Source organism: Sphaerodactylus townsendi, linkage group LG05 (assembly GCF_021028975.2).
Source record: "Sphaerodactylus townsendi isolate TG3544 linkage group LG05, MPM_Stown_v2.3, whole genome shotgun sequence".
Taxonomy (NCBI): Eukaryota; Metazoa; Chordata; class Lepidosauria; order Squamata; family Sphaerodactylidae; genus Sphaerodactylus; species Sphaerodactylus townsendi.
The window spans coordinates 13,518,076-13,538,187 of NC_059429.1; the positions used below are offsets into that span (position 1 = coordinate 13,518,076).

A 20,112-nucleotide genomic window follows, 5' to 3' on the forward strand; every position below is an offset into this window, starting at 1 on the left:
GGATTTAGCACACCAAATTTATTTTCTGCCTTTCCTCTGCATTTTTTCCCCTTTGCCTTTCCCTTAACAAGAAGGAAGTACTCGAATCAGCTACAGGAAAACCTAAGGGACATCCTTCCAAATGTACAGGGAAATTGCTGCAGTTATTCGAAATCAGCAACAGGACTACAGCACTAACACCAAAAGCAGGAAAAGAACAAGAAAGGAGCCTCCCCAAATGTCTGTGGTCTCAGAATAATACTGACCAGCACAGAAAAGAATGCCTTGAAGATTCATCTGGAAATCAAAGGTTTGTGCAGGGAAACAGTTTGCAATGCAGTCTGCAGGTGGGCAGGAGAAATACACCTTCCCTTAAAAAGCACACCTGAAGCACACCCTTTCCCCATCCTGTCTGTTCCCTTGAAGCCAGGTAAGAAACATTTTCCATCCAACTGCTTAGGTCAGTTTGAACGGTTGGCCCAAAAATACAGACAACAAACCAAACTTATCCATTCAACAAGGCTCCTCGATCACGTGCAAAAAATGTCAAAAGCAACCTGGTCTCATGCTGCTGTAGTCGGATTAGCAAAGCCCTCTGGCCCATAAATACTTGTTAACATCCTCCCTCAACGGTTCCTCAAGATGTCACTTCGACCTTTCAGACAGGCTCCCAGCCACCCCTCTCCCCTATATGCTACGCACAGTTTGCTGGCAGAAAATCTCTTTGAACAGCATAAACTTCACAAGGGACTCCATAACCGGCAACAGCACCCAAGCCAGCTGTGCGGGTTTTCCGATGCAAAAGTTAGCTGAAGAAGAAAACCTCTGCAGGATCGATGTCCAAAGACACGGGGAAACGGCAAAGAGCCTCTTCACTGTCCCGCAGCCCAACTACCCTGATCTTCACGTTTCCAAACAGCTGATGTTATCCTTGCGCCTTGATCGTGAGAAGGCAACCTGAGCATTCCAAAATCTCGCCGTGATGGCTATGCGGCTCCCTTCCCTATCTAGCCTGGGTTTCCTCTGCGCAGAATGTCTATGCCCTGTTCTGCTTAGGCAGTAGGCTGGGACCGAAGAAATGCAGAACAACAGCAAGGTTTGCAGGGACTCTGGGGACTGTGGGGCCCATCTAAGTTACCTTGATCAAAAACAGCTGAGAGCCAGTGACTAGATACCACAAAGAGTGAATGAAAAGGATGCCCACACTGGTTGGAGAGGAATGATATAAACACCCCAGGGGTTCAAGACCTGCCTCGTTTCCAAGAACAGAGAAGAAAGGAAGTCCATTGTGCCCTGGCTCCCTTCCTCGCATGTCAACCTGATACTTTACATTTAAGAATGTGCGTTTCAGGTTTGTGGATGATACTGAGCTGGGCAGGTAGTTCATAGTTTGGGCAACAGAAAACAGGATGCAGCTGGACTCAGACAAGATGCAGGGGATTTTCTGGCCATCAAGTGACATCTGACTTATGGCAACCCTTAGCCTCATGGAACGCTTTGCTGAGTGAGGTCAGGGACCTGTGAGACTAATTACAATTTTGGAGGGCCTGTAAGACAGAGCCATTCCGCCAGGCTTATGGTTGAGGACAACCACGGTTTCCGCCATGCCAGCCTCCCTATTCCCTTCCCTCCTCTCTTTTCCAATCCCCTGTATGACTGATTAATACTATAGTGTGTGTGTGTGTGTGTGTGGGGGGGGGGGTGATTGTACTTATCCCTCATTTTCAAGAGGCTCCAAGGTGACTGGCATTGATTTGCTTTTATTGGATGTTTTAATTAAATTCTGTAAGCCGCCCCGAGTCCTCAGGGGAAGGGTGGCCTAGAAATTGAATTCATAAAAATAAATAATAAATACCGGGGCTTTCGAGGCAATTGACATTTAGAGATGGACTGCCATTGCCTGCCTTCACATCACAACCTTGTATTCATTGGTGATCTCCCACCCAAATACTGGCCAAGGTTGCACCTGCTCAGCTCTGAGATTAAGTGAGATCCAGTTAGTTAGCCAAGCCAAGGCAGGAAGGAGGATTGGGCCCAGGCAAATAAAATGCAAAGTGTTGCACTTGGGTAGTACAAATCAGTTACGTCGGTACTAGGGAGCAGCAGTGGCGTGGTGGTTAAGAGCAGGTGTACTCTAATCTGGAGGAATTGGTTTGATTCCTTGCTCTGACGCCTGAGCTGTGGAGGCTTATTAGGGGAATTCAGATTAGCCTGTACATTCCAACACACGCCAGCTGGGTGACCTTGGGCTAGTCACAGTTCTTTGGAGCTCTCTCAGCCCCACCTACCTCACAGGGGGGAAGGGAGAGGAGTTTGTAAGCCTCTTTGAGTCTCCTATAGGAGAAAGGGGGGATATAAATCCAACTCTTCTTCTTCTATATAAACACAGGAGGGTGAAACCTGGTTGGTAATACAACTTGTGGAAAGGATCTGAGGGTTTTAACTGGCCAGGAAGATTGAAGTGTGATACACCTGTAAAAAAGGCTAATGCAATTCTAGGCTGCGTTAGCAGAAGTATAGTGTCAAGGTCACGTGCGATATCAGTGCCACTGTATACTGCTTTGGTCAGACTTCACCCAGAGTACTGCATTCAGTTCTGTGCATCACAGTTTAGGAAGATCATCAGCAAGTTGGAGGCAATGAAGGCAATGAAGCTGGTGAGGGGTTTAGAGACCATGTCCTATGAGGGGGAAGAACTTCCTGACACTGAGATGCGTAGATCACTAGAATAGTTCCCTTTGTAAGGAGGCAGTCTCTCCATCATTGGAGGTCTTTAAGTATCTACTGGATACCTATAGTTGTAGATCCTGTATTGGAAGGAGATTGGGCTAGATGACGCTGGTGGTCCAGAGCAGTTCTAAAGAAAGGAGCCTAAATGCCTTAAAGCAACCCAGACCCAGATTCTCATTCTTCCAAGGATAACACGGCCCTACCAAATGCTTCTTCCAAGGATAAAATGGCCCTACCAACTCCTCTCCAATCAAGTTGCAAACCAGATGCGCTACCTCACGTGGATGAATGGGTGAAGAAAGCCTTCGAGAAAGGTGGAGGTGTAAAATCCCTTCAGAAACAAGCCTGCCCCCGAGCATCTGAGGCAGCGGTGGGATTAAAACAATTTAACAACCGGTTCTGGGGGTGGGAGTCAAATAATTTAGCAACTGGTCGTTTACAAGCACCACTTCAACAACCGGTTCTGCCGAAGTGGCGCGAACCGGCTGAATCCCACCACTGATCTGAGGGTGAGGCCAGAAGTCACTGCTTTAACCCCTTCCCCCGAGCATCAGGAACTGACTGAAAATTAGTTACTCAAAGAGAGCGTAGTCAAAGGGATGACGTGTGCCTGGACCAGCATCAAGGAGCACTGAAACCAACTCTCCAAACACTCGAAACTTTTTTGATGCTGAAAATTTTCACTAAACGAATCTATGTTTTGCAATGACGCGATATCCACAGAAAGTTATGTGAACTTGCACTGGCCAACTCCGTTTGCACGTCGGCTATTCTGCATTTGTTTCAATGCGAATGACAAAATTGTACAGTTTATCTGTCTGTGTTTTGAATGTACTTTTAATTTGTACTTCAGAAATGTCTGTAACGCTCTGGAGCCTATTTTAATATGCCTAATAAAGGTTGTTGTATTGTGACAAAATTGTAAGTCAAGTGGTCCTTTTTAAAGCCCCTTTCAGGCCTGGAACGTTGCATCCAAGGAGGGTGCAGAAACTGCCAATTCAGCTGGATTAGCAGCTGCCGCCCCCAACTCCTCAGGGTTACAAGCCCCCTTTTGGCATCTCCCAACTCCGCTTTAATTGCAGCTGACACTCTGCATGGCTTACCCTAAGTCAGGGGTGTCCAACTCTGGCACTTCAGATGTTCATGGGCTACAATTTCCCATCAGCCCCTGCTGGCATGGCCAATTGGGCCATTTAGTTAAAAGTATAGAAGCCGCCAGCCTATTTGTGTGCAACCCAGACCCGGGCTTTTGGGGAGTCCGGCCGCTGATGCCCCCCCTCCTCCTTTTCATAACATCTGTGGACCCTGCTGTTCCCTCTCTCCCTTTCCCCTCCCCCCCTTTTTGTTAGGGGATTTCTAGTAGGACGCCATCAGTATATTTGATTAGGATGCTGCATTTTAATGGGGTTGATTTTAACATATAGAGCCATATTTAATGATTATTTACTGATTTTATCTGTGCTCTATCTATTTGTTTTGTTCACCGCCCTGAGCCCTTTGGGGGAGGGCGGTTTATAAATACAATAATTAATAACAATAACAATAACAATAACAATAACAATAACAATAACAACAACAACAACAACAACAACAACAACAACAACAACAACAACAACAACAACAACAACAACAACAACAACAACTAAATGGCCCAATTGGCCATGCCAGCAGGGGCTGATGGGAAATTGTAGTCCATGAACATCTGAGGTGCCAGAATTGGATACCTCTGCCCTAAGTCTTCTCCCTCAGATGGGTATTTTGTTCCTAGAAGGCAGTTCTGCCTGGTTTGAGAAAGCTCTCAAGGGTCAGCTCAAACTTATCAGTGACGACCCCCACAAGCCAAGTGTATCTATCCCAAGACAACACCTTTTCAAAGGTGGGGATAGACCATCCCAACCTTAGTGGGGAACATTTTGGAAATCTTTTGCCAGAGGGTGGTCGACAGTCTTGGTGCTTGCATGCAACCCTGTCCCCCCTGCCCACCACCACCGAGTCTTTTTGAACCATAACAGGGAAGCAGGAAAAGCTGGGAAGAGAGACCAAGACCAACAGAGTCTACACTTACCAAACTGACTATAGGGGAATTCTGGCTGGCCGGTCGGTGGCTTGCTCATGTCCTGAGTTGGCTGAGATGGTGGCGGTGGCGGTGGGAAAGCTAGTGGTGTGGCCCCAGGGGTGGCAGGTGGTGGAGGAACGCCAGCAGGGGCAAACTGGTCAGGTGGAGGAGGTGGAGCACCATAGCCAAAGCCTGAAGGGGGAAACAGGAGAGGGAACAGTCACGCCAAGGTGGAAGGGGCTCCGTAAGGGAAAAGGGTCTTCGCTAGGCTACTTGTCTGATCACAGCCCAAGCAGGAAAGGGAAACCCCCCAAGGATCCTTTCCGCTTCCCTGCCCTCCCTGCAGGCTCCGCTAGAGATAAGGAGAGCAGGCCAAAGTGGGTGCAGGCATGTGCCGACACACACGGCGTCTTTAATGGGCACCAGTCAGGAATACTTACTGAAGGGCGGAGGGGTGCCGTATCCCTGTGGGAAGGCCTGCGGGGGTGGGAATCCTCCTGGAGGTGTAGAGACGATGTACGAGGTAAAAGGTGGCGGCGGCGGCGGCGCTCCTCGGCCTGGAGGAGGGGGGCCATACCCACCTGTGCGGAAAAGTCAAGGGAGACAGTCACACAAATAGGCTGGCGGCTTCTATGCTTTTAACTAAATTTCTCAGAAAGGGGAACTGATCATTGCGTGCTTGAGGGTTTTCGCCTTGGGCATGCAGCGATTCATCACCTCCAATCAGTACAAGGAAGAACTTCCACGGGATTCTTTTGTTTTGATTTGGCACAGCTTTGGGCTGCATCAAACGCATAAGATTACGAGAAAATGTCTTAGGAGAGTCATGTGGTCACGCTTTAAAGGGCTCAAACTTGGAGTATTATTTTCTTGGGCAATGCAACCAAACTACTGTACTATGCGGCATCACGTTCTCATTAAGCAGCGAGGTCAGAACACTTCAATCACTGACCTTCTCCCAACTGTTGATTAATCAACAAATTCCAGGTTTAATACCACCCCCTCCCCAAAGCTCAGGGGAGTAAGTTGCAGATGTCAGAGTTCAAAGATTCCTGGGAATTGTAGTTCAAGAGTGCTACCCCATAACTCTTCACAACCTCACAACTTTCATAATGCTGATCCTATGGGTCTGTGTAATTAATTCCAGCTCCAGTATCCAGGATCTTCAGGGCTCGTAACACACTTACCAAGTGCTTGTCCTGCTGGTACCCACATGCCTAAGGTGAGGGGGAAGGAAGACAGAAACCACATCAGATTACTATACCTACTTCATCAAGAACAGTGCAGGAATTTTATCACCTCCCCTTCTCAGGAGAGCTGTAGGAAATGTTAAGCCCACCGTGAAGGCTTTTGAATTTATACAGTGTTATTCTGAAGTGATTTTCAGGACATTGTGTAAACCGGCGAGAGACTTTTTCCAGTTCAATTAAAGGCTCACAGGCAGTGGTGGGATTCAAATAATTTAGCAACTGAATCCAGTGGTCGGATTCAAACAATTTAACAACTGGTTGTTTACAAGCACCATTTTAACAACCGGTTCTGCCGAAGTGGTGTGAACCGGCTGAATCCCACCACTGCTCACGGGCATTTGAAAAGCTTTTTATTTGAACTCCACTTGAGATCTTGGAGTCCACTTGGAGTCAAAATAAAGAGCGCTTTGGATACTTTGTCAACATGAGATCTGAGTGAGGCTTTTTACAGTCCATTTAAAGGCTTGAAGACAAACATCTGCATCTAATAATCTTTATTTCTACTCCACAGTGTATCAGCACCGTGTTCTTTGTGTTGTTTCAGACTTATACTGTGTTTTCCCTGTTTTGTACTGTTATTCTGAAGTGAGGCATTTGGGCACAAGTTGGTGGGGAAATCCTCACAGGATTTTTGATGGGGACCCCGCAGAGGGCTAGTGTGAGATGCAGCGGACATCTCGCTGGAAGTGAATGAGAGATCAGGTCAAATACTCACAGCCTAAAAGATTAGAGCAGGGGTCTGCAACCTGCAGCTCTCCAGATGTTCATGGACTACAATTTATTTATTTATTCGATTTCAGTATACTGCCCCATCCCCAGAGGGCTCTGGGGATTGGCCATGCTGCCAGGGGCTGATGGGAATTGTAGTCCATGAACATCTGGAGAGCGGCAGGTTGCAGACCCCTGGGTTAGAGCATCAACCAAGTAAGAGACAGGTGCACTGGTTTGAGATTTCATGCCCTTCCCCTGTATTCAATGGTCACCCAGAAAGTAACAAAAGATAACTTCTCATTTAAAACACTTTTAGGGCTTAAAGTGTTGGTGTAGCCCCCTTTTTTGTGCAACACCAAATTATATTTCACCAGCTTTTTCTAGTGAGCAAAACTACTGCATTATTCAGAATTGCTCCCTCCACGTCATAGGGGTTGGGGGTTAAGATCACATCGTGCAACGCAGGTGTCATTCTCTAACCAGGCGAGGTTACGATTATTTCAATACTGGAGTGTAGAAATAAGATGGCCGCTCTGCAAATAGTTGTGTTTGCTGCGGGCAAGGACAAGACACCGAGAACATTCACAGGGTCATGGTACTTTCGGCTGCTGACTTGGAGTGGCAGGGCGAGGCCCATATGCACCCACTCCACTGCCTAGAGCAGAGGTCTTCAAGCTATGGCCCTCCAGATGTTCAGGAACTACAATTCCCATCAGCCTCTGCCAGCATGGCCAAGTAGCAGGGCTGATGGGAATTGTAGTTCCTGAACATCTGGAGGGCCATAGTTTGAAGACCCCTGGCCTAGAGAACAGGTTCTTTTGCCCCCCACCCCACCCGCCGGGGAAAGACTGAACAGGATGCAGGAGAGAAGACAGCAGCAGTGGCCAGTTTGAAATCTAAAATGGTGTTTTACAACAGTCACGGGGGACCGGTTTTGAGAAGTCAATCCAGGATCCCAGTGTGGACTGGAAAGAAGTACCTTGAGGGCCATAGCCTTGCTGCCAGGTAGGTGGTGGTTGCCCTGCCCAGCCGTTTGCGGCACTCGGCATGATCCGACTTCCCCACTGGCTGGTGCCCGTTGGCCCCGGCGTCTGGCTTTTGCTATCCCGAGGCTCGGCCCGCTTCACCTCCACCTAAAGAAAGAGACCAAGCACTCAGGGGAGACAGACTGTGTGGTCAAATTTGCCCCCTTCTTCCCCTTTCTCACACACCCATAATTTATACCTTATATACTATATCTTAGCACCTTATAACTTATGGCTGAGTACTTAAAAAGGTATTAAAACTCTTATTTAAGGACACTTTAGTTTAAAAAGTAAATGTTTCTCAGGTACCACGACTGTCAGAACGAGCCATTGCAAGACTCTTCGCTTCACGTGAAGTCCGAGTAAAATAGACCCTTCTCCATAAGATCTTTCATTTTAAAAAAAAGTTTTACTTGCTAGTTCAGCGGCGGCGGCATCTGCTTGGTGGATTTTCACTCTTGATTTATAATTCTTAACATCTTGCCTCACAGGTAAAAGTTTACAGGTGATATAAAAGAGATCGTGGTAAGAGAAGGTGCTTCAGTTGGGCCTTTTTTGTAATAGTGGTGGTGATGGGGGATTAAATTGAAGAAAACGACAGAATTTAGGACTGAAATCCACCACTTCCAAAATTGAAATTTCAGCTCTGTTCATACCTGAGAAACACATGTTCGGTTTTCAGTTTCTGCTTTTTTTAATCCCTTCTTTTTTTAAACTTAAAAGGATTTTTAAAATTTAAAAGTCTAATGGAAGAGAGAGACTTACCTTCCCCAGGCTAACGCTTAAAGAACCTCAATTAACTCAAACAATGTCAGAAGGAATGGATGTGATAAGAGAACCTTACATTACATCTAACAAAAAAGTAAACAAACATGCAGGTAATAAAAAAATGGACAGTTGAGTCAATAAGAAGCAGAAACCTTCATACTGTGTTAAGTCCCGTCGGGGTGGGCGTGGAGCTGCTCTGCAAATCGGGGGACAGCTTTCCTTCAAGACAATGTTTTCCGCGGCCAATATGAAGCCTGATGTACTCGAAGTGAGTTTCTCACCCAGTAACACGCTTTGGTCAAAAACCATATGGCTTTCAATCGAAACCCGTTCAATTAAAGCTTGCAATAATTTGGTTCGTCTCAGCTACGCATCGACAAATCAAGCAGATTTATTTATTTATTTTTGGGTTCATATCCTGACCAATCCTGGAAGGGCTCTGGGCGGGTTACAACGATTTGCACGTAAAGAGTCCAGGGCATGGTTTGAAGACGCGCAGGATACAGCAAACCCCACGCCAGCCAACCAGGCCCGAGTCTAGGAGGTGCCTGGGCAGGTGACAATCGGTGCCCTGAGCTCTTGGGAGGAAAAGTATGGTAGTGATGTGATCCATATACATAATTGCACAGGCAACGCTTATAAGGCTTGGGTGTCCCCAGGCACTCTCAACCACCCTGTGTGCAGGTAACGCAAATGTCTATTGAACTGAGAGATCAAGGGGTGGTGTGGAGGACAATGGGGGAAACACCTGTTCAAAGCAATGAGGCCTAGTGTGCTCAAGCAACCTGGCTGGTACTTAGTTTTTCTTTTGCACCGTCTCTATTACTTTTAACGAGAAAATAAGACTGCCAGAGCGGCTTTGCGGGGAACAGTATTTCAGAAATTCCCCAGATGGTGGCAGCATTTTAGAACATTTAAGTGCCATTTGGTACAAGGGGATGAGATGTTCAAATATGCCAGTTTAGACTTCACCTGGTAAACGCATCATCCGGACAGATGCACCAGAACCCCTTTGATCCAAGAGCTGTTTACAGAGGCTGCATCAATAACCTTGAGATATGATTCTGCTTCTACTCTCAGAAGACTGGCTGTAAATATGACAGCAGTGTTCCCAGCCGGTTTATTTTGCAATTGGGCTCAGTTTTGGCATGCCTTTTGTATTGCAGAAGAAAAAGGCTATTCCACACTCAATTGCAATAAGATCCACGGAGGGTGCTAGAACTGACCCGTGAGCCCATTATCTTGTTCCAAGATGTTCTGAAGCCCCGGTCTGGGTGTTCTGTCACCCTGAAAGGTGGCTCTCCTGAATGTTCTGAACAGGTGCCGCTGAGCGCGATTTGGCACTGAACTCCCACCAGGGAAGCAAGGGCAACATGTTCCTAGCACAGGTGGAACATTCACCTAAGTTATACTGAACACTCCAATATTAACTAGAACAGTGATGGCGAACCTATGGCATGGGTGCCAGAGGTGGCACTTGGAGCCCTCTCTGTGGGCACGCGCACACAGAGTTCATCATGTGGGGGGCGGAAAATCACCTCCCCCCCCCCCACACACACACATCTAGGCTGGCTTGGGACACTGAGCACCACGTGCGCGCACCGCAGTGAGCAGGAAGGACTCGGCTGGCGGGCCTGGTGCCTGTGCTCTGGGTGGCTGCTGCCCAAGGGGGGAGGGTGCAGAGGAGGCACAGATGCTAGAGAGGCACAGAGCAGTGCACGCGGGACTTGCTGTAGACTAGAGCAGGCTGGCCGCTGCTCGAGCAGGTGGGGCGGAGGAAGAGGGAGCCAACCAGTTTTTTCTAAACTAAAACCTCAGCATTCAGGTTAAATTGCCGGGTTGGCACTTTGTGATAAATAAGTGGGGTTTGGGTTGCAATTTGGGCACTCGGTCTCAAAAAGGTTCGCCAACACTGAACTAGAATATCCTAGCAGGCATTTTCCAGAGGGTTCCGGGGAATCATTGCATGCACGTTTTTCATTTTTGAAAAGCACGTTTCTAGTGCTCACAATAAAAGTAGCCGACTGTTGGGAGGCCTCCGATCAGGGGGGAAAAAATGAGGGAAGAAAACTCAAGCATGGTGGGGCAGGACTTCATTCTGCGTACCCATCTTTCAGTAAAGAAATAAATTAGAAAAACCTTTTAAAAGTCCAGGGGCTTTTAAGTCTGCTGGGACGGCCGTCATCGATGTTTGCGCCACCATGCGACACAGGATGGTCGCAAACATCGTGGCATTGTACCAGAATCTCTCACTGGCTTCCTCCACTTTCCTTTTGCAGAGGCTGGGACAATTTCAGGGCAGAGGATGCTCAGTGGAACTACTCTAGCCTGCCCCCTCCTCCTCCTCTTCCAGCTTGCTTCCTCAGGGAGAAGCTCCGCTCAGAGGCCAGCAGCTTCGTCAGAGCGAGAGGAGGGAAGCAATGCCCTCCCACCCGTGAAGATTCTGAAGTGCTGACAACACAGTATGAAGATGACAACAACCAAAGGTCACTTAACCGTACTGTGGTTAAAAAAAACACTATTAGCTATAAAAGACCATGTGGATTCATATCAAAGTCTCACAGTAAGTGACCCAATTTTTTTTTTTGTTTTAAAACCATTCCTTCATGATGCTTGGTCAAGTTTGTTCGAATTCAGCCTTCCCCCAAAGGCCACTGGAAACATGCGACCTTCCCCTCCCCCGCCCCCAAGCTGGAATAGGGAATACGGAACACACATCTGAAGGAGTGGTAATGAGAAGCTGAGCCTTGGGCAACGTAGAGATTTCACTGGTGTTCCAAAATTGCCTGTCCTGGCCACTCAAGTTAACTGCTCTACTTGCTCCCTGTGTGCGTGTTGGGGAGAGAGGTGATGAGCGCCTGTGGACACAAGGCGCATGTGAACAGGACTGAAGGCAAAGGACTCTTACCGAAGCACCTGACGCTGCTTTGCCTTTGTTCATCCCACAAGTGCAAAACTCTCAGCACGTCGGAAAGGTTAGGGTGGACCCAAAAAGGAAGCGTTCCGTAGGGTTTCTTTGAAACTTTAGTCAAGTATTTTTCAAAATTTTCAGGGAGTCCTTTTGCTGCTGTCTGCTGAATTACAGCTGGACTTTTGCACAGTTGGCCAAGGTGCCAATCGGCCCTTCTGGTTCTAACTCAGTGATTCCCAAAGCGGGCGCCACCGCCCCCTGGTGGGTGCTGCAGCGATCCGGGGGGGGGGGGGTGATGGCCACAGGTAGAAACATTAATACATATATCTTTCTGTTTAATTGCTATTAAAAAATTTTAAAAAATTAATTTCCAGGGGGCGCTAAGTAATATTTTTTCTGGAAAGGGGGCGGTAGGGTAGGCCAAATAAGTTTGGGAACCACTGTTCTAACTGAAACTCACACAAACCTAGTGTGCACTCACATGTGCAGTCAATCCTTTCCCTCTGTGTCACTGCACATTAGGGGGGAAGAAGATTAATAGCAGATAATGGTTCGTCGGTTGGCACGTCTGTTGACAGGAACTCTTGATGAGAACCAGCACAGCGCAGTGGTTAACAGCAGCGGACTCTAAATTGGAGAACTGAGTTTGATGCCGGACTCCTCCACATGAAGCCTGCTGGGTGACCTTGGGCCAGTCACAGTTCTCTCCGAACTCAGCCCCACCTACCTCACAAGGTGTCTTGTGGGAAGGAGCTTGTGAGCCACTTCGAGACTCCTTATGGTTGAGAAAGGTGGGATAGAAATCCCAACGCTTCTTCTTCCACGGAGTTCCATCGTTCCTGGAAACACAACTTCAGCCTCCTTAAAAGACTAAGTCTCCACAATGATCCCTCCTTATCCATGGACAGGTTGAAAATGAATTGTCTATTAGGCTAAAGTAGTCCCTTAACTTTGGTTTTAACTGGGGGGGGGGGGACGACGACTATTTTCCCTTTAACGCTGCCCAACCGACATTACCCCCCTTGCCCGGCTACTAGGACTTCTTCGCCAGCCAAATTGCCAGTTGCTCCAAGCCTCAGCTTTGTCTTAAGGTAAAATAAAACTACAACTACACACTTTTTTGCCCATGATGTCGTGAAAATGCATGTTGACAGCCTGGTCCACTGATTGTTCGTCCTCGAAAGTAATAAATCCAAAACCTAGCCAACGACGAAGAGTGAATCAAGGTAGCAGGGTGTTGTGACACAAAACAGGATGATGAACAGTATTAGGGGCGGACCAAGGGTTCAAGCGAGGGTTTCAGGGGACTTGGCAGGTGGCGCAGATGGCCAAAAAAATCCAATCCGCTACGCTGGAGGGAGATGGACCAAACATATTTTAAGGGCCTTACATCTTCCTTGTACTTTTAAAAACCCCAAACAAAACCCCTGAAGTGGAATCTGTGCAAAGCAGTTCCGCCGCTGAACATTATCAACTCGGGGCTCTGTTTGTTGATGCAGATCCCCCCCACCCACCCCCATTGCCAAAGCAGCTGTCGCTTTCAGCTGAATTTAGAGGTTGGTTAAATTAAGGGGAAATGGTGATGGGGCAGGACATTATTGACTGAAACCCAAGATTTCTCCCTTGGTTTGAATTTTGCTTTGCAGCTAGTGCTGACAGCAGCCATTTATTGCTCTAAAGCGTTCAACAGAAAAAAAAAAAGATAACAGTCTCTGTAACAGTTAGTGTCTCTCTAAGCTTATCCAACAAGGGTTGGGTAAGCCCATGGAGCCTTATCATAGAGAAGAGTCGTATTTAAAAACACACAAAGATACAGGCCAAAACAGATTGGAGCAGGTCAAAATTCTGCTTCCAGCAACAAGATTAAGAAACAAATTGAACAAAAATAAATGGATTTCTGGGTGTAGGGGACTTTTTAAAAGTACCTCCTGTGTGGAAGAAGCTGGCAGTATAAACAAAGTTGTTAAGCCAGTGACGCCCATGTCTGAATGCAATGATCTCAAAGTAGAAGGATTTATGATTGAAGGCTTCTATGACTAGAATCAACGGTCTGTTGTGGGTTTCCCAGGCTGTATGGCTGTGGTCTGGTAGCTTTAAAAACCAGACCACGGTCATACAGCTCAAAAAACAACAGCCAGTAAGAGAACTTTCTAGCAAAAAGACGGGCACTTCTGCACTTGAGCAATGCTGAGGGATTGAAAAAGATTTCTTTTACAAACATGAAAGGACTGGGGAATCCTCAAGGAAATGTTTGCTGATAGTCTCTCTTCAAAATAAGAGAAAAAGGGGAGATGGCAAGAAAACAAAGATTTTTCTGAAAAAAAGGAAAAAAGGCACCCAAACCTGGATAAGATGAGAAAATCCTGCTTTTTATTTCCTTTCAAAAAGAACAGGGGGGGAAAAGAAGAGGAATAACCTTAAAATCCAAAAACAAAATAGGATTTTTTAAAGTGGAGAAAGATCTGCCCATATGTTTCTACGAAGAGTTTTTAAATATCTAAAAAAATCAATCCATACATCATTGTCGTTGACATGCCATGTTCTAAGGCAGTGGTTCTCAACCTTCCTAATGCCGCGACCCTTTAATACAGTTCCTCATGTTGTGGTGACCCCCAACCCTAACATTTGTCCATTTTACAGATGGAGAACACTGATGCAGAGAGTCTTAGGGGACCCCTATGAAAGGGTTGTTCGACCCCCAAAGGGGTCCCAACCCCCAGGTTGAGAACCATTGTTCTAAGGTCTTCGATCCATTCCAAAGTCCTACCAACTTGGGTCAAGCAGAAAGCAGACTGGTTTCATGTACTGTTTTACAGGAAGCCCGAGTAGTCATCCTGTAGCAATGGAAACCTAGAAGCAGCAGTGGCATAGTAGTTAACAGCAGGTGGACTCTAATCTGAAGGAACCGGGTTTGATTCCCTGCTCTGCCGCCTGAGCTGTGGAGGCTTATCTGGGGAATTCAGATTAGCCTGTGCGCTCCAACACACAGCAGCTGGGTGACCTTGGGCTAGTCACAGTTCCTCTGAGCTCTCTCAGCCCCACCTCCCTCAGAGGGTGTTTGTTGTGAGGGGGGAAGGGAAAAAAGTTTGTTAGCCCCTTTGAGTCTCCTTATAGGAGAGGAAGGGGGGATATAAATCCAACTCTTCTTCTTCTTCTCTTTCCAGAAGCCTTTGCAGCTGCTGGGAAGTGAAACAGGCTCTGAGAGAATCTGGAAGAAGTTCAGAGTCAGAAAGAGAGAGAGAGCTCGTTGCGGGGTGGGGGGTGGTTGAGGACTCGTCTGAAAATCTAGAGTGGATGGGGGAGAACCGGGTCGATGAAGATGGTTTAGGATTCCTTGCTATAAACAGGTGTCCTGAAGTGGCTGGGAAACACTGTGCAATACAGGAGGAGATTTTTAAAGACTGTTAGCATTAGAACAAACTGGACTTCAACTGGAAGCCAGGGATGAATGTGGTGTACAAATGCTTACACAAGAGAGATACGCAAAAGCAAAACAATCTGCCACTCAAACAAGCATAAAAACTTTTTGGGGGATCCTTCTTTGAATAAGTCCGTTAATGATATACAGCTGTCATTTTGTAAGGCGGCAGCGAGGGGCGCTGGGGAAGCAGACTTGGCCGTGACAAATATGGGCCTGGTCTCCTGGGAGCAGCCACGGCAGGGGTTGGTGGAGCAGATCTTTCCCTATCTTCCCCAAGCAGCCTGCTCTTTGCCCTGAAATTCCTCACTGTAGTGGGAACAGCGCTGCAGGACTATGGGTGAGGCCTGCAGTAACTATGGTGAATCATGAACATAAGAACAAGCCAGCTGGATCAGACCAGAGTCCATCTAGTCCAGCTCTCTGCTACTCGCAGTGGCCCACCAGGTGCCTTTGGGAGCTCACGTGCAGGATGTGAAAGCAATGGCCTTCTGCGGCTGTTGCTCCCGAGCACCTGGACTGTTAAGGCATTTGCAATCTCAGATCAAAGAGGATCAAGATTGGTAGCCATAAATCGACTTCTCCTCCATAAATCTGTCCAAGCCCCTTTTAAAGCTATCCAGGCTAGTGGTCAACACCACCTCCTGCGGCAGCATATTCCAAACACCAATCACATGTTGCATGAAGAAGTGTTTTCTTTTATTAGTCCTAATTCTTCCCCCCAGCATTTTCAATGTATGTCCCCTGGTTCTAGTATTGTGAGAAAGAGAGAAAAATTTCTCTCTGTCAACATGAAAAAACAACCCCTTTCTCCTTCCGCTCACAGCCTGCATCAATGGGAAATGAAGACAGACAACTTCCTTGACTCCTTGTCATGACTTGATTCCACCCCCTCCCCTGATACTGTGATGCATTTTGCTTAATTAGGCACTGACGTGTTAGGAGTGGGACTGCAGTCTGTGGTAGGTGGAAGAGTTGGAAAGAGCTGACTGGGGATTGGTGGGAACTGTTGTGGTTATGTTGCTAGGCTACCACGTGGGAGCCTATGACTGTTAAAGCAGAAGAGCCCGATCACGGATTGGCGGTAATCGTGACATTTAGCATATAAAGGTCGGAGCTAAGGGGCGGAGTTCTCGGTTCTGGCACCCTATGCCTTGGATTCACCAACTCAATAAAACCATTGATAACAAAGCAGTTTGTTTGAGTGGCACTGATCCTAACATTGTGATCTTTGAGAGACAGGCTGCTCTGAGAATATGAGCAACAATCTGCTCTACCAACACTTCCTGCAAATGTTTGCTATTATTTGCTGCCTGCTAACCATACCCATGCCAGTGATCTTTTAACACCAATCTTTCGCTGTCATTTTATTTTGAAAAAAAAAAGGCTCTATTAACAAATCAAGCCAAGATGTAAAGGTGATGGCACACTGGCAGGGTATGCTGTGCTTATATGCTAGGAAAGTTATGGTTGATATGCAGTAAGCTCAAGGTGAAAAATAACGGCTCAGACCACAGAAAGCCAAAGTGTGCTCAAAACAGAACCTTGAATCGTTCCGCAGAGAACTTCCTCCTCGTTTATTTTCTGCAGAACTTAAGGGCAGCTGACCGCCTTGAAGTGCATTCCCTGTGCAGAGATGTCTTTGTTCCTGCAAAATGAGTCGGCGTTCGAGAACTCCAAGTCTTCGTTTACGAAGTCTTTGGGTTTGTGGAAAAATACATTAATGACTTGGCCCCAAGAGATGAAAGCTCAAATTGCAAAACACACTGGGGCGGTCTTGGGCAAGTTACTACCAGCCCAACCTGCCCTCACGGTTTTGTTGTGAGGACAGAATGGAAAAACATGACTCCTCACAATCCTGTACCGGGTTAAATGGCTGAAAGAATGTTAGGGCTTAAGACTGAAGCCACAGGGAGAGGCACTCCTGGTGGTATCTCCCCCGCCAAGATGTGGAGGGCAGGGGCACATGGAAGGGCCTTCTCTGTGATTGCCCCCAGGCTCAGGAACAGTTTCCTCTCGGAGATTCACCACGTGCCTACACTTTATGGATTTAGGTGCATGGCAAAGACCTGTCTCTTCACCCAGGCATTGGGCTGGCTTCCCTGGAAACCCCATCTACAGCTGCTGGTCTGGGGATGGGGTTAATTTTATGCTATTTTTATTGTTTTGTTTGAATTGTTATAATTTATTTATGATATTCTTATTGTGTTTTTAAAATTGTTTTCAACCCACGTATGCTGCCGAGAGACTTTGGCGTGAGGCAGGGTATAAATATTTATAAATAAATAAGGACTCAGGGTGGGTAACGAACTGGTCCACTCAGCATCCACATCGGAGCAGGTTTGCCGGTTAAGAAGAAGAAGAGTTGGATTTATATCCCCCCTTTCTCTCCTGTAGGAGACTCAATGGGGCTTACAATCTCCTTGCCCTTCCCCCCTCACAACGAACACCCTGTGAGGTGGGTGGGGCTGAGAGTGCTCCAAAAAGCTGTGACTAGCCCAAGGTCACTCAGCTGGCGTTTGTGGGAGTGCACAGGCTAATCTGAATTCCCCAGATAAGCCTCCACAGCTCAGGCGGCAGAGCAGGGAATCAAACCTGGATTAGAAACTCCAGATTAGAGTAACCACTGCGCCATTTGGGGATAAAATGGCCAATGGCATTCAGAGTGACCACATGTGTGCACTTGCAATAAGAGAAGAGAAATTCTAGATTTATAATGGGAACTGTGGCCACTCCAAAAGAGTGGCTGAACGGTGCACGGGAGAAGTGGCATGGGCCATGTGCTTAGACAGCTGCCGATAGGCTGCTCAACAGTGCACATGCAGGGCCACATCCAGCCACACTGAAAGTCGCAGGCACCAAGGCAAGAGTAGATCTACACTGCATCCCAGGTTTGGTAACAGGTGCTGCCCACATGGGTTGCAACACCTGAGGCAGAGTCACCAATGCTGCCATTGTCCTCTGACTCCCACGATGTTTGAGCTAAAAAGGTAAAGTTTCCCCTTCAGTCGTGTCCGACCCTGGGGAACCACTGCAAGCAGTGATTTCATAGGCAAGCTGTTTTCGTGGGGTAGTTTGCCATTGCTTTCCCCGGCTATTTTTTCCCCCCAGCTGTGTGCTAGGTACTCATTTACCGACCAAGGAATGGATGGATGGCTGAGTTGACCATGAGCCAGCTGCCAGGAGATCTGACCCACAGGGGGCTCGAACTCCTGACCATGTGAGCGGCAGTGCAAGCACTTAACCACTACACCACGCGGCTCCTTGTTTGAGCTACATTTGGTAAATCAGGCTTTTTTTTTCGGCTTGCAATTCATAAATAGTGATAAGCAGTTATTTGTGAAGCAGGACTTTGAAATAAAACAAGTCACACTGAGGGGATTGACAAGAGAAGGATTTTAGAAGAGCTACTATTGGAAAGAAAAGCCTTTGAAATTCCTTGCTTTGTCAGTAGCCTAGGGGAAAGGCTAGACTGTGTCTGGTCTTCAGAGGGAACAACAAGACAGAGGTGTTGGCCAGTGGAGAAAATTCATGTTGCCCCCACTATTTCTACAAAATCCATCTATGCCCCTCACAAAGGGCTGCTCTTTGCTTTGTCAGTGAATTTTCCTGTTGAAACAGTGCAAAACTGTTGCAAAATAAGTGAAAACAAAATAAGATCAACCATTCCCTGCTGCCATTTCCCAAATATTGAAACTTCATTTATACTCCAATAAAGTCAAAGCCCGATCCTGCCTTGGTTTGTGGAAATGGCCTGTACCTCTGTGATAAATTATTGCCTAGAGAGAAGAAATCTAAAGAGATATTAATCACAAAACAGTTCACAGAGAGAAAGAAAAGAGGGGGAAAGAAAGAACTTAACATTTACTGTACTTTTACTATGAAACACTTAAATATGCCACTAAGGATGTATGTCTAAATTAAAAATAAAAACTAAGACTTAACAATTTAATAAATATGAAGTGAAGAACTGATATATTGCTTTAAATAATGGAATCAAGGAAAGGGAGTGGAGAGTCCAGATGGCAAACTATTTTCCAGCAAGTTCATCATGCTACGGGGTTGGCTGGGTGCAACTCACATTGATGACATTTTTAAAACACTGCCTCTGAGAGTCAACTGAAAGGTGACTGTTGCAATGGAAAACTGGACAACACAGCAGCTACTTCCCTGGGACTGAAGATGACAAGGCAGGCTTTATTACTCAGCCTACTGACTTGGGGGAAAGCAGTTTTCCCTCTGACATAAAAACAGGGGGTGACAGATATCCTCAGCCAAAGCACTTTTCAACCAGCAGTTTGTCCACATGGGCTCTTAAAACCATGAATATGAACTGCATTTACTGAAAAGCCCCCCCTCCCCCCAAAAAAAGCACAATAAAATTGTATCTAGTCTGCCAGGCAGAAATAATTGCATCCCTGAAAAATGGGTTGTTAGTTTTAAATACACGTTTGCTTTCTGCAAACAAGGAAGGGGGCAGAAAACGAGAACTAGCTTGCTATTCCCTTCCCTTACTTTTCTGTTGTGCTATTTGAAGCATCGTAATTCAGGTGTCACATTTTGCTAAGGAAAACACCTGGTGGGAGGGATGAGCGTGTAACATCCAACTTCAAAAGCGCACGCACACACACCAGATGAAACGGCATGAAAAGCCTACATGAAGTGAAGAGCAACGTGAAATTTCCTGAGGCAATGTACACAACAAATATATAAAACTGCTTTTCGGGGGCGAGGGGAGGATGTGAGAGTTTGCCATCTGACTAGAGGAAGAGGATAAAGAAATTTCAAGGACAAACTAAATTCTCCTTTACCTCGGGGCCGCTGCTTCTCTGCATCATAGATCATTACCACTTCAGTGACCTGGAAAAGAAAGGGGAAATGCTACTAATGATGTTACCAGAGGAGGGTTAACTGCAGCAATAAATCGAGCTGGTTTTCCAGAACAGGGCCACAAAACACAATTAAATGCTGGATACATGGCTATCGATATCCACCTGCTGGAGAACAATAAGCTAAACATCTGGCAAGGAGTTTCCCATCCACAAAATCCACTTGCACTCTTGCTTAAAGGTGCCAAACAGGCAAAATACTGTAAGGGCAAATTCGGAAGGTAGGTAACTGGGAAAGCAAACAACGCAGAACAAGCCATCATAAGAAAGGATTTGAGAAACAAGGCCCCGTCTGTACATGATCAACTACTTCTGGCCCACCTCAAAATTCACCGAGAGAGGCTTTGATCAATTGCTCTGAAGATAATGGTGGGG

The 20,112-nt window shown here is 46.7% G+C and overlaps 1 protein-coding gene across 5 annotated transcripts in view; it reads right to left on the minus strand.

Moving 5' to 3' along the window:
- Positions 1–20,112, minus strand: part of DAZAP1 (DAZ associated protein 1) — a 54,276-nt gene that overhangs the window by 5,115 nt on the left and 29,049 nt on the right. For 3 of the 5 annotated variants that reach the window (XM_048496603.1, XM_048496602.1, XM_048496604.1), the window contains exons 6-11: positions 19,660–19,708; positions 12,547–12,629; positions 7,706–7,859; positions 5,953–5,982; positions 5,206–5,346; positions 4,775–4,957 (exon numbers count right to left, since the gene is read on the minus strand). In XM_048496603.1, coding sequence (XP_048352560.1) covers positions 4,775–4,957; positions 5,206–5,346; positions 5,953–5,982; positions 7,706–7,859; positions 12,547–12,629; positions 19,660–19,708 — 640 coding nt within the window. The remainder of the gene's footprint in view (positions 1–4,774; positions 4,958–5,205; positions 5,347–5,952; positions 5,983–7,705; positions 7,860–12,546; positions 12,630–19,659; positions 19,709–20,112) is intronic. The other 2 variants (XM_048496605.1, XM_048496606.1) reach the window with 2 other exon arrangements.